Source organism: Ochotona curzoniae, unplaced genomic scaffold, assembly GCF_017591425.1.
Source record: "Ochotona curzoniae isolate NIBS_2020 unplaced genomic scaffold, NIBS_Ocur_1.0 scaffold_3208, whole genome shotgun sequence".
Classification (NCBI taxonomy): Eukaryota; Metazoa; Chordata; class Mammalia; order Lagomorpha; family Ochotonidae; genus Ochotona; species Ochotona curzoniae.
The window spans coordinates 24262117-24276425 of record NW_024467106.1 but is presented as its reverse complement, the minus strand read 5'-3'; the positions used below and the strand labels follow the sequence as shown (position 1 = coordinate 24276425).

The following is a 14309-nucleotide window of genomic DNA, read 5'->3' as shown; positions in this document are numbered from 1 at the left end:
GAAGATAAAAGCAGTGTCTTCAAAAGAAGTGTTTTTGATTGGTACTTATTTTACTTGAAAAATTACCTTTGGGAACAAGGCTCCAGAAGTTAATTTAACCATTGTTCAAGGCTCAGTGTTAGAGCAAATTGAAGGGCCAGTGGCATGGCATGGTGGGAAAAAGCACAACCTTTGACATAAGCATCTCCTATGAAGACTTCTGTCTCTCCCTCTTTGTTTGTAACTCTTCCTTTCAAATAAGTAAGATATATTTTTTTAAATGATAAATAGAAATGCTTGGTATCAGAAGTGTTTTGATTTTGGATACATTTTGGATTTAGGAATAATTGCACATACATTATGAGCTCTCATAGGGATTAAATCCAAGTGTGAACATTAAATTAATTTAAGCTTCATATATACCAGATACATAGCTTGGATGCTTAATAATTTTGTGAACAAAATAAGATTTTTTATTCTGTGTGGTTTTCCACCTGGGGCATCTCAGTTAGTGCTCAGCAAGTTCAAGATTATGAAGTATTTCGAGTTCTGCTTTTCAGATGCTCCATTTGCAGCAACAAAGCTTACACTTGTATTCCTCAACCATACCTGTTTAATGTTCGCTGCTATGTGAATTACCAATGCTGAACATTTCTCTTGCTGTTGCTAAGAAATTTAAGGGATTCTTTGTTTAAAAGATGAATAGAGAAAGTTGCTATAAAAAACATTAAGAGGAGGCAGTTGGATCAAAATAGAAGATAATAGTTAAAATATAGTGGTGTTCATTTGGAAGTTATGGCACTTTAATTAAGAAAGTCCTATCCAAGTAGTCCGTTTTGAATTTTAAGACTTGTCATTGGTGCCATCTTAATAGAAAGTTTCCTGATGCTTGGTACTTTAAGTAAATATTTTACTTAGAAATTGACCCATCAATGTTTAAAACTGCAGTTCTTCTTTTTGAAAATTTTACAGAAGGAATAATTGAGAAGAAAGAGGTAACGTGTACTATAGCCTTTCTTGTTTTCCCATAGGTTGGCCCTAACAATGTTCACATAGCTCTTTCCCTGGTTGAATACAAACCGGAACTTCAGAAAGCAATGGAATTTGTCTTTGGAACAACATTTGTTTGTGACAATATGGATAATGCCAAAAAGGTGGCCTTTGATAAAAGGATAATGACCAGAACTGTGACGCTAGGAGGTGATGTATTTGATCCTCATGGCACATTGAGTGGAGGTAAGGTTTAATTATCTGTCTTTAAATTTCTGTGTGATAAGTAGGTAGGGATAGTTGGTTTGGTTTGTTTTATTCCTAGTTTTCAATTAGAACCAATACTTTGGTCCAAGTTTTATACCCAAGATCAGGTATTATTTTCAAAACTTGAATGTAAATAGAATTGAGTTTAGCTTTTAAAAACCTAATGCGTGTGATGAGTAGTTAATAACAATGAAAAGGTACGCAATAGTGTAGCCCTCAGGAAGCTCACAATCTACTGTTAAGTTCTTTTATTCATCTCAGATCATGTTTATTCTTGACTTTTTACTCAGAATATTGTAGGTACTGGAAAGTAAAGTTTTCAAGTATATTTTCAATGTAACTGTCCTTTCTTGGGGATGGCACTATGGCATAGAGTTAAGACCCAGCCCATAGTACCAGAATCCTATATGGACACCAGTTTGAATCCCAACTGTTTCACTTATGCTCCGGTCCAGTATGACTGGGAAAGCAGTGGAAGATGGCTCAGGTTGTTGGGCTCCTGCACCCACATGGCATATGCACTGGAGCTCCTGGATTCAGTCAGGCCCAGCTCTGAATGTTGTGGCTGGTTGGGAGTGAACTGTAAGCTAGAGGACTTCACTCTATGACTTTGCCTCTCCCTGTCTGTAACTTTGCCTTTCAAGTGAATACATTTTTTTAAGGAATTTTTTGTTATCTTCTAATATTTTGCCACATAGAGTTTCCAGATCCATGTTACCATGTTAAGTGACTGAAAAAACCTTGAAATATTTTTACAACATACTATGCGGTGACCTGTTACTGATAAAATAGCCATGTGTGGCCTTTTACATTGAATTAAGTTAATTAAATAAAACAATTAAATTTTAAGGAGTTTCCTCACTTGGCCTCATTCACATGTTAGGGACTGAATAACTACAAAGTGTTAATGGGTAATTGGTTTGTGTAGGTAATACATTAGTTCTATAAATTTAGCAGTTTGTGGTCTGTAAGTAATGAACTTACTGTCAGTATGTTACTATCACCTTGTAAGTCCATTGGTGGAACATACAGAGATTAAATAACTAGACAATAAGTGGTACAGCTCAGAATGTGAATGAAGGGAGCCTGATTTCAAAGATGGTACTTTAAGATTGTTTATTTGAAAGGTAGAGTTTACAGATAGAGAAGGAGAGGCAGAGATACAGAGGACCCCTGTGCATCGATTCACATCACAAATGCTGCTTCTGGCAGAGCTAGGCCCATTCAAAGCCCGGAGCCAGGAGCCTCCTGCAGGTCTCCCATGTGGCTACCAGAGCCTGAGCACTTGGACCGTCTTCTGCTACTTTCCCGGGCAATAATCATGGAGCTAGAGGTAGCCAAGCCATCCAAAGTGTCTTGGAGTATTAGTGTCCTTCCCTGCTCCCCCTTTCTGGTTGTGACAGCCATGCCTGTGACCACAAGGGAATACTCCTCCCTGTTCCCAGACTTCTTTTGGGCTTGGAAAGGAGAGTGGTTACATGATACCACCCTAAGAGCTCAGGTGAGAGGAAATGAATTCTGGGAAAGAGGCCATTTAATTGACAGGTAGGTAGACAGGATTACATAGGGTGGAAGAGATCTTGTTTCCAACTTGTGACTCAAGCCTGCCTGTCCATTTCATTCAATTCTCGGAGATGTCTGACGCTTAATCATAAGGTTGCTGTGGGACACAGATTGATGACATCCTCTGTAGCTACTTCTTGCTCACTAGTGCCATAGGCCCTGCCTGTCCTGGGTTCAAAAACCTTTCCTGTCTTATCAAATGGGTCCATCTCACAAGCCATAGAATTCCCAGTCACTGCCAAAGGCTGTGTCTCTCATATAATCCTTATTACTGTGAGAAGTTGTTGGATTCCTTGGAGCATAGGTGACAGATTCCATCAATCATTGCACAGGCTCTTGTTTTTTAAGCATGTGTTCTGGGGCCTTCAGTTGTTCGTGACTACTTTAGACAAAATGTTCAGACTTGAGCACTAAATTAGAACTCACTAAGGAGTTCTCTTGCCAGTAGCAGGTTCTGAAAGGATCAAGAGAAAAAGTAGGTAAAACATGTCTGCCTTAAAATGGAGCAACCTTGATAAGGTGAAAGTAAAGGCTATGTTTGTGTTTAAAAGAGGTATTTGAAGTCTTCATTTGGTTTACTGAAGTATGCAGACTTACCTTTTGTGTGCACCTGGTATGTTCTTTGCTTGAGAGTCAGCAGAGGACGCGGCTAGCTTGCCATGTGTACACTGAGGCCAGGACGTACACACACCCATGTGATTTGGTCCCCGAGATTAGAGTTCTTGACTCCTGAAGCCAGCAAGACATAAAAGTACAGACTGCTTGCTGACACCAAAGGCCACCAGTGGGATTGAGAGCAATTCTGCTAAGAGCGGGGGCTCCTCCGGGAGCCGGTTAGCAGCCTCCAGCACATGCAGGAGACACAGGAAGCAGCACCTTGGCCTAGGGCCTCCCCCAGACAGGCTGGGGCAGCAAGGCCAGATCAGCTCTCGATCTTGGCCCGAGGCTGGCATCGTCTTCATAGCTGGGCCACTGGCTCTGCAGGGCCAGGGCAAGCCAGCCTAGGACTGGTACAGATTTCTATTTCTTCACTTACAAAAGTTTGTGTAAAGCCTTTTGAGACTCCAAATAGCATCATGTAATTTCCAGGTGAAGACAAATAGCCAATTAAGTCCCGTGATCAAATGTCAGAGTAATTGATTGGTATCTTCATATAATAAGAATAAAAATATTTTAAAATATCTGAAAATAGAAGATACTTTTTTAGATTTAATTGACTAGGCTGCTTTAAAAGTTTCTACTTAAGGGATGGAACAAGAGTAAACCTTTATCTTATTAGCAAAGGGCTTGTAATAACGTAGGTAATTGATACTAACATTGTCCTGTCTAGCCTATAGTTTCCTTGTCAACATACTAGTTAAGCCTGTTACTTCTATGTTATAATTGCTTATAATATGAAATTGTTCTGTTTACTCTGCTATATCAGCTCAGATCAAGCTTTAAAATGCATGCTCCAGAATGACCTCTAAATCTTAGCAGCTTGTAATAAGTTTACTTCATAATTATGATACTTTTAAAGCATTCAGTTGCTGCTTGTTCTCATTGTTGCGTACAGTCTGAAGTAGTCTGTCTGTGCTGCCTCATAGCAAAGGGAGAGCTCCACAGAAAGGATGGAGCCAGGAAACAAGACGGTGATTATTTTGAATGATCTGCCACATCTACATAAAACTGTTTCCAATTTTGTGTCCCCTGTGGTTCAGATGACATAGTGAAATTTGAATTTTCATAAGTTCATTAAAAGGTTTCTTGGAGAAGGTCTTTGTCATTGCAAGTAGGAGGCCAGTTGAGATGCCTACATCCCTCAGCAGAGTGCCTGGTTCAAGTCCTGGCTTCACGCCCAGTGTCGTGCATAAGCACGCCTTGGGTAGGCAGTAGAGGCCAGCTCACTGGGGTTACTGCTGTCTGTGGAAGAGACCTGTGTAAAATGAACCAGCAGGTGGGAGATACCTGTTTTCTGTCTCTTTCTTTGAAATATTTAAAAAATTGTTGGGTAATAACCAGTGTCATTCTGGGACATTTTTGTGTGTGTGTAATGCTGTAGTAAGTTAATGTCAAAGGCCTGTTTTAATTTGTTTTCTTCAGGTGCCCGGTCCCAGGCAGCTTCTATTTTAATGAAGTTTAAAGAACTCAAAGATGTTCAGGATGAACTGAGAATCAAGGAGAATGAACTAAAGGCTCTAGAAGAGGAGCTAGCAGGTCTCAAAAACACTGCTGAAAAGTAAGACTTAAGTTGAATTAAGCCAAAAGAGGGAGATTATGGGTATAAAAATAAAGGTTTGTGTGCTGTGAGTTGCTAGGTTTTAAAATATAATTTATATATTTTTTCACATTTTGTCAATTTGCTTCAAATATTGATTATATACATATACATACATACATTTCTTGAATTCAGAGATAGTAATAGAAGAGTAATTTGTGACGATGCTCATTGTAAGGACAGTGGGCATACTGTCATTTACATGATGTGAGTCAGTAAAGTGATACTATTATAATAACTGAATACTATATATGACATCCACACAATTTTGATACTTTATGTATTAATTCACAAATAGAAGAAAATGCAGTATTTGTCTCTGGATCTGTCTTAATACTCTTAACACAGTTATCACCAGTTACATCTATTTTGTTCCAAATGGCAAATGGATAGTACTGTCGTGTATTTATTCGGGGCGTTTATCCTGCCCTCAGATGACTCACGTCTACTGCATTTGTACTGTGAAGAACATGCGAGTGCAACGACCTTGTGCATATGCCGATTGCTTTTCCTTTTGATGCATTTATAGGAATGGGATAGTCAATATGGTAGAGTACTTTGGTTTTCTGAGGGCTCTCTATACTATTTTTTATAATAGTCATGCAAATTTGCAGTCCCACAGTCTTTTCAAAAAAAAAAAATCTAAAGTTGATGTACCATTTTTCTCTTAGAGAGATTAGGTTTGGAAGTTTGAAACAGTGTGTCATTTTGTAGGGCTGCTCTCTTCAGGCCTATTTTGGGTTCTAGGTGTTTCCTGTATTTGGAAGTCCGTGTCTGTGTCTGCTGTAGGGGACATTTTCTGCTAATATTTCATTGAATAGCTTTTGGAAGCTGTTCTTTGTTTTCCTGAAGGTACAGGTGCTTTGCATTTCATAGCATTACATGGTTCTTGAAACTTCTTTTATTCTTGTTTTTTGGCTTGTCTGGTTGAATACTTGGAAAATCTGTCTTCTAGACTGAATATTCTTCTGCCTTGTCAAGTTTGTTACTAAAGCTCTCCATTGTATTTTTTTTAAAGATTTATTTTTATTATTTTTTTTATTGGAAAGGCAGATAGACAGAGAGGAAGATCTTCCGTCCGATGATTCACTCCCCAAGTGAGCGCAACGGGCCGATACTATGCCGATCCAAAGCCAGGAGCCTCTTCTGGGTCCCCCTCGCGGGTGCAGGGTCCCAAAGCTTTGGGCTGTACTCGACTGCTTTCCCGGGCCACAGGCAGGGAGCTGGAAGGGAAGCAGGGCTGCCGGGATAGAACTGGCACCCATATGGGATCCTGGGCGTGTAAGGCGAGGACCTTAACCACCGCGCCGGGCCCTCCATTGTATTTTTTATTTGACTTATTAGTTATTGCATTTCTAATAGTTTCTTTTTCAGAGTCTCTTTCTGCTGAATTTCTGATTTTTGTCATGAACTGATTTCCTGATATCATCTAATTGCTCCTCTTTATTTTGAGTAAGCTTACAGCCATTTTTTGAATTGCAGGCATTTTGTCAGTCTCTTTTTTTCTTCCCAATCTGATATTAATATTTCTTTGGGGGACTTACATTACTTCCTTTGTTGTGTTTCTATGCTAATCTTTGCACAACTGTAAGATCTAACATGTGGAGGGATTTTTTTAGTTGAAGGATTTATTCCTGTAGATATGCCTTTGAGGACTGATGGGGTAGACCACAGTTCCAGTGATATGTACTGTGTAGGGCGCAGACCTCTGGTCACTGTTTGGGGTAGAGCAAGAGTCTGGAGTGACGTGACAGTTGGTTGTGCGGAGTACCTCTGGCAGCAGTTAGAAGGGATGGATGTTGGAGTTAGCTGACATGCTTGCAGTCCCAGCTCTGTGCCATGTTGAGCCAGGTGTTTCACAGCTTAAAGTGAACTCATGGTATCAACACGCTTTACCCACCCAGGCATGCTTACCATCCCGAGCCCTACTTGACTCCTCCCTGTGTCTCCTAGCCTCACTGTGAGATCTGCTCCAGGTGTGCACGGATCTCTGAATGTCCATAGTCTTTATCAGCTGGGTGCCTGGAGACACAGTGGCAAACAGAGCTGTCAGATAGTCGGGGAGAAGAAATAGTAAGAAATAGATTGGCTCTCAGTTTCCACAGCACATGCCTCCTCATTTCCAGAGTATTAAAGCCACCTCAGCAGCACTGCCCTATAGTCTGCCATAGCACGGTGCATTGTGCACTTGACTGTGGGTCAGCCCTGGTTTGTGCATTCTAGCTGGAGCTAGAATGGGGTTGTGTCTCTGGGGCCCAAGAAATCAGACATACTTCTTGTGAGGTGTTTGAGTCCCGGAATGGCTCCTCCTTCTACCAATCCCTGCTGTGAGGAGCTCTGGAGAGCACCTGGCTGGTTCCCCCATGAAGGCCAGGAGCTCTGAGTCTGAGAGAACATGCCTCCTTAGCTGCAGGTCTGCGGCTACAGGTGTCCTCTCCATGGAGGGTCACCCAGATGACAGATGTATACAGATGGGCTCCTTCTATGCCCTCCTGTTCACTCTTCCTCTGAAACAGAATTCACTGACCCTAGGCGTCAGACATTGCTTTGTTCTCCCTTCTCCCTTTAGGTGACTACGTTTGTTATATGTTCTACTGTGTTCCAGCTTCTCTCTGCCTTTGGTGCTCGTCCTTAAGCACTGGTCTTGAAGGCTCTAGGGTGGAGGAGGAGACAAATACTGGGCGCTTCTGTGTGTGTGTCCATTTTGAATCCCATCTGGCATGCAACCATTTAGCTTTTTATTCCTTGAAGAAATGTAACTTCTGCCATCTTTCATAATAGTCTTTATTTTACTTAAAATAATAAATTCAGTGATAGCAAATACATTAGGAAAATCTAATTAAGCATAATGGGGAATATCCTCCACTGCCTGCTGAGATAAATGCTTGTAACACCTGCTGAGGTGTAAGGGTTTCTTAAGTGGTCTTGGGTCTGCTGCCAGAAGCTGCTTGGGTTCTTGACTTGAGACAGTGTAAGACAGCACAGCGTTGATCAGGTGCTCTCAGTGTTGTACGTGTCCTACAGATGCAGAAGACCACTGGACTGTAACGGAGGTAAACAAGTTCATGTCAGACAGAAGCAAAGGTCTGCTGTTTCTTCACATTGTTTCCTGTTGGTACAGATATTAATTATATGCATACTCGGTAATGTTTCTTTATAATAAAAAAATATCGGGTGTGTTTATTGAGTATCTCCTGTGTGCCGTGTTTCTGGGAGCTGGGGATCCAGCAATGAGTCAGACACATCTGCCTTCATCTATATTGATGTAGTTGTGAAAATACAGATGTACAGACGTAAATTGACTAAAAAAATACTAGCTGGTTCTAAAAAGAAGAATGAGGAGATGAGATGGGAAGCATCAGAGATGGAGTGGTATTGAAATTTCAGTATGTGTAGTCAAGAAAAGCCTCATGCATGTGATAGCCAGGTAACCTCAGTGACTACCTGAAAAATGGGTGTGACCTGGCCCAGAGATTAAATCAAGTGAGGGAAGAGGTCCTCGCTTTAAAAGGTCTCTGAGTGCAACTGCTAATACTTTGAAATACACTGTTGGAAAGTTTCGTTGGAATTTTTTCCAGTCTGAAGATTTAAAAAAAAAAATCTGATAAAAATGTTCAGAAATTGTAATGCTTAATGTGAATAACTAAAAGTGGTGTGACAGTTAGCTTTTGTTTTTGAAGATTTATTTTTTTATTTTTATTGGAAAGGCAGATATACAGAGAGGAGGAGAGACAGAGAAAGATCTTCCATCCAATGGTTCACTCCCCAAGTGGCCACAAAAGCTGGAGCTGAGCCAATCCAAAGCCAGGAGCCAGAAGCTTTTCTGGGCTTCCCATGCGGGTGCAGGGTCCCAAGGCTTTAGGCCGTCCTTGATTGCTTTCCCAGGCCACAGGCAGAGACCTGGATGGGAAGAAGGGCCGTCGGGATTAGAACCATGCCCATGTGGGATCCCCGGCGCGTTCGAGGCTAGACTTTAACTGCTGTGCTATTGTGCCGGGCCCGACATTTAGATTTTGAAATAGAGTTTGAATTGAAACATTGTTGGGAACTCAGAAATGACTAATCCAAGTTATAATTTGCATCAAAATGCCAACTTTCAAACTTCACACTTCCATAAAGCCTGCATTTTATTTTCTGGTTACAGAAAGGGATTGAAACTTTGTGGTACAGGTGCAACGAAATTTTTCTAGGATATGTGGAACTCTAACAAACTGATTAGTTGTACTCATATTTGACTTAAAACTTAATTTTATTTAATTTGGGGCAATTCTATGGCATAAAATCATTGGCTAATTTTGGCATCAAGGTCAAGGAAAGGATACAAATTTTGAAAAATATGAGACTAGAAGTTTCAGCTAAAGCTATTCTTTATTGCCACTCAAGAAAATAATAGTCAAGGTTACATTTTTATTGCCTTAACAAATTACTTGATGTTAAGAAGATACTGTTTTAATTAGCATATAGCATTGTTTCTGGCAAGAATACTCCTAATAGTGCTTCATGTCTTACAAGTTGAGTCCTATTTTTCTGCAGTTTTCATAAGTCCCTTTAGGCCTCATAATGTATCTGACAAAATACTTTCTGTTCATATTAATTATAGATTTCACATGAGTTAAATATTTAGCAAAGAAATGACTAAATAGCCAGATGTAAGGTAGAATTGCAAAGTTTACAACGCATGCTGTGTCCTCTTAACTGTCAGTCTCATTACAAAAATTAGGAAACACTGTTAGAATATTTTAGTCAGCATTTCAAAATGAAGGTTAGTAAGTAGGTAATCAAATGTTTGAAATTTTATGTAATTGTTGTGATTAACCGTTCTTCATGAGTAGCTACTAAGTAATGCCTCACACATTCAAGAGTCTTCAAATGTTTTGTAAAATGTATGGCATTTTATCTTGTTTGCAGTGAGTTTTAGGAGGCTGATGTTTGAATCTAAGTCGTGAAGTCACATCACAAGAAATCTGGTTTTTGTTTACAAACTGATCGATCTCTTTTTAAAAGGTATCGCCAGCTGAAACAACAGTGGGAAATGAGATCTGAAGAAGCAGACCTATTACAAACCAAGCTCCAGCAAAGCTCTTACCACAAGCAACAAGAAGAATTAGATACCCTTAAAAAAACCATTGGTAAGACTGAAACAGTCTGTGCTTGCTTTCTCTGTTAGTTCTACCTTACGTGTAGGAAATGCTGTTGTATGTATGTGGGGGAGAGTCCCTTCAGGATGTGATCAAGGACAGATTTTTGAGGACTAAGTATCATCATTTTCCTTTACTATGTATTCTTGATGTTCTGACTAATTAATGTTTCTGGTAACATGGAAATTCTCATTTCTCTGAAGCTTTTCCTTTGTGAACATAAAAATTCTATCTGATGATTTTAAAGGAAGCATGTTAGCATTCAAATTTATATTATCCCAGTTGCTGGTAAAATTTATAATCTTTCTCATTCTGTATGCCATTAGACCTTTGCGTTTTTTTTTTTGTTTTGTTTTGTTTTGCTTTTTTAAAGATTTGTAAGACAGGGTGTGACAGAGACATGCTGATTCACGCCCCAGATGGCTGGGACATAGGGCCCAGCCTGTGCTGACACAAGGAATCTGGACTTTGATTCTGGGTCCCCATGCAGTTGGCAGTGGCCCAGATACCTGGGTCATTATCCTCTGTTTCTCCATGCACATTATCAGGGAGCTGGGTTTGAAGATGAGCAGCCAGGACGTGATGTGGCAGGGCAGGTGCACATGGCCACATAATCTGCTGCGTCACAGTGCCAGCCTCAGGACCTCTGGATTTCTGCTTTTTTGCTTTTCCTGTTTGCTTCTTTGCTCATTTTAATATTGAATTGCTCTCCTTTTTCTCCCCATTGTTCTAATTTTTAAGAGATCTAATTTCTGCAAGTGTATTTTTTTAGCTTATCTATTTCTCTAACTTTATGTATATAATACTTCTGTTATGCAAATGTTTAATGTTTGATGTAATGCAGCTTTTAGCTGTCATTGAAGAAACCATCCTTCACTTTTCACCAAAATTAAGTGGATAGGATAGTTTTTACTTTTGTCATTCCTTAAAACCATATCTACACATCAGTTTCCCCCCAGTATTTCATTTTGCAATGAAAAGTTACCTAGAAAATTGTAGTCCTGCCTTCCAGGATTATATGTGTGTGTAGCCATACACTGACAATGCATGTCAGTTGTGATATTAATGTATCCAGTCTATCTATCTTTTTTGTTTGAAAAGTTTGGGTATTTTTTTGTATTTTATTATAGATATATTCTGAATATTTTCATCTTCTCTGAGAGATTTTTTAGTTAATGTAAGTGTACAAAAACAGTTGTTTATAAAATTGTTAACTTTTTGGGTAACTCATTGGATAGCTTAGATAGCAACTCAAATTTATAAATACTGTGGTTAGAGTCCTGCCTCTAGGAACTATAAATTAGGCTTGTGAAAAATAGGAACTAAGTTACTTCAGACTCTTTTCAAAATTAAATGAGCTATAAATAAAAAATTTTGCTATTTATTTCATACTATTGGAAATAATTTTGTTTTACAGATCTTTAGGTTGTTAAAATATGGCCCCTAAATAGAATGTCATTTAACCCTTTCTAAAAGATGGCAGGAATAGTAAATTTTTGTAAATTCTCTACCCTCTAATTTTCCAGACCATTTCTTCTGCTAATAGTTGAATTAATAAACCTTTATCTAGTTTTTAGGTTTTTTTTTTTTTTAAGTTTTTAACTTAGCCCAATTTGTCTACTTTATGATGCAGAGGAAAGTGAAGAAATCTTAAAAAATACCAAAGAAATCCAAAAAAAGGCAGAAGAAAAATATGAAGTACTGGAGAATAAAATGAAAAATGCAGAAGCTGAAAGAGAGAGAGAACTGAAGGATGCTCAGAAAAAACTGGATGGTGCTAAAACTAAGGCAGATGCATCCAGCAAAAAAATGAAAGAAAAACAACAGGTAATATTCTTTGTTTAAATGGCACCTGTGTAAAGATTAACATAGAGACAGAGGTGATAGAACAGGTTTGGGTGACTTTATTCATCAGTGTAATTCCAAAATATAAAAATGGTTGTGTTCTTAGGAAATAGATTATGTGTTTTACAAGTTGAATGTGTTTTTTACAGGAAATTCTGTGTTTGAGTGTCATGTTGTGTGTAGGTTGCATTGGCTTGTTAATCTTAGAGAAAGGTCGAAGTTTCTTTTCAGTAGATGCTTCCATTGAGAGTGGACTGGATTCCAGAGTGAATTACATGATGTGAGTAACTGTGAAATGTTAGAAGTTCTGCATGTTGGATATTTCTCTTTGGAAACTACATGTTTGGATATGCACTATGATAGAATCATCAGAGGAAGTACCTTCCACTTGAGGAGGTTATTCAGTTGTAGATTGGTAGTACCTCATTATACTCATCTTTTGAATAGGGACGGACAGGTTTAAACTTATATTTGATTTCAAACATTTTTTGTTTCAAAGATACCGAATTTAAATGAGATTGTGTAGAGTAGAATTTGAATCCACTTTTTAAAAAATATCCCATAAGATTCTATCACTAGGTAGCTGCAGAAAAACCATTTTCTAGTAGACAAAAAGGTGCAGTGAACTAACATATTGGCTTACTGAATAATTTTGTTTAACTAGAAAATCTTAGCTCCATTTACAGTAGCTAACATATTAGATAAATCTCTAAGACAACAGTGTACATATATTATGGAGTGCTATTCATCCATAAAATGAATTAAATTCTGTCTTTTACAAGAGAATTTGTGTAACTGGAAACCATATGCTTAGTGAAATAAGCTAGTTGCAAAAAGAAAAATATCAAATGATTTTGCTGATATGCAACAGCTAATTGAGAATGCAAAAACCATACTGGAATGAAGTGCTTGCATTGGGATGCACTTGTCAGTTTTACTCTATATTTACACAACAGTGGGACTGTGGTGCTCTGATTTTTGTTTGCTGAATATTATAGTTAGTGGGTGAATTAAACCTGTGATATGGAGTGGATTAAAATTATGCCTTTACAGCAGCAGTGAGGAGAAGAAAGGCCAGAGGATATTGAGAGCAGGGAGTGAAGGAAATGTGGTCACCTTGGAGCTGTGTCTGGAATGCACAAATGCTATTCCCTTTATGAGTAGTAAACACTTTTTAATGTCAGAAACATTGTGTCTCTACTAGATGTTTGTAATGTAGAATTTTGTTGTATTTTCCCTATTGGAATAAAAAGAATTCATGCACGGTTCTTTGAATGCATAGAATTATTTATACATAGCTTATTTTAATATAGGAAAATAAACTTTCCTATCTTTTTCTAGAAAAGCAGCTTAGCATGTAATTTGGGTTGTTAAGTGGTCATTAAACTGTGGCTGTTTGGGTGAGGATATTGCTGCTTTTGTTGCTCTACATTCGTTTTTAGTAGTTAATTACCTGTTTGAATACCAAGATGTTTTCTGTCTTTAGGAAGTTGAAGCTATCACTTTGGAACTGGAAGAACTCAAGAGAGAGCATGCGTCATATAAACAGCAGCTGGAAGCTGTAAATGAAGCTATCAAATCCTATGAAGGTCAAATTGAAGTAATGGCAGCTGAGGTGGCTCAAAACAAGGTAGGATTTATTGTTAGATTGGAGAAATTGAAAAGACTAATCTGTTTATGAGTTGTTGGCTTAAGATTGTTGACTTAGGTGTTCTTAATCTTTTATCTCTTGTAAATGATGAGAGCAAGAGGCAAAAATGGTGATTATCAATCCAGAAAAAGTCTGAAATAATAGTGCTAATTGATTAATCCAGTTCTGCTCAGACAAAAAGCCACATGGTTTAGACAATCAGTGTAAATTAAAATCTTACTTATGACTTTGGAATAATGGAAAATGATCACTAAGGGATAGGGAAGATGGCTGAAGAATACAAGAGCAACAGATAAAGGGAACAGTTAGTGCCCCAGGTCTGAAGCAGTGTAGCCTGGAAGGAAAAAATCTGAGTAAGAGCCCTGGTTTACTTACTGGACTGTGTACCAGTTCCAGTTGCAGTAGGCTTACTTAGGAGCCCCTGGTGGTAAAGGTTAGTGGAGTTCCAGGAAAAACTGTACAAAAGGAAGTGTCATATGTGTGGTACCTACTGGGAAATGGCTTTCTGGGGATATGGACCACAGGGTGATATCCTGCCCAGAAACAGAAAGAAAAGCAAGCGAGCCCAAAGTTCCAAGCAGGACCGCGCAAGCTGCCGTCCCCTGTGCATGCCAGTAAG

General features: G+C 38.7%; 1 protein-coding gene across 5 annotated transcripts in view; it reads left to right on the top strand.

Annotated features, from left to right (window-relative positions):
* Positions 1-14309, top strand: part of SMC2 (structural maintenance of chromosomes 2) — a 59667-nt gene that overhangs the window by 24250 nt on the left and 21108 nt on the right. For all 5 annotated transcript variants that reach the window (XM_041004315.1, XM_041004317.1, XM_041004313.1 and 2 more), the window contains 5 exons: positions 1011-1215; positions 4882-5017; positions 10061-10185; positions 11828-12021; positions 13526-13669. In XM_041004315.1, coding sequence (XP_040860249.1) covers positions 1011-1215; positions 4882-5017; positions 10061-10185; positions 11828-12021; positions 13526-13669 — 804 coding nt within the window. The remainder of the gene's footprint in view (positions 1-1010; positions 1216-4881; positions 5018-10060; positions 10186-11827; positions 12022-13525; positions 13670-14309) is intronic.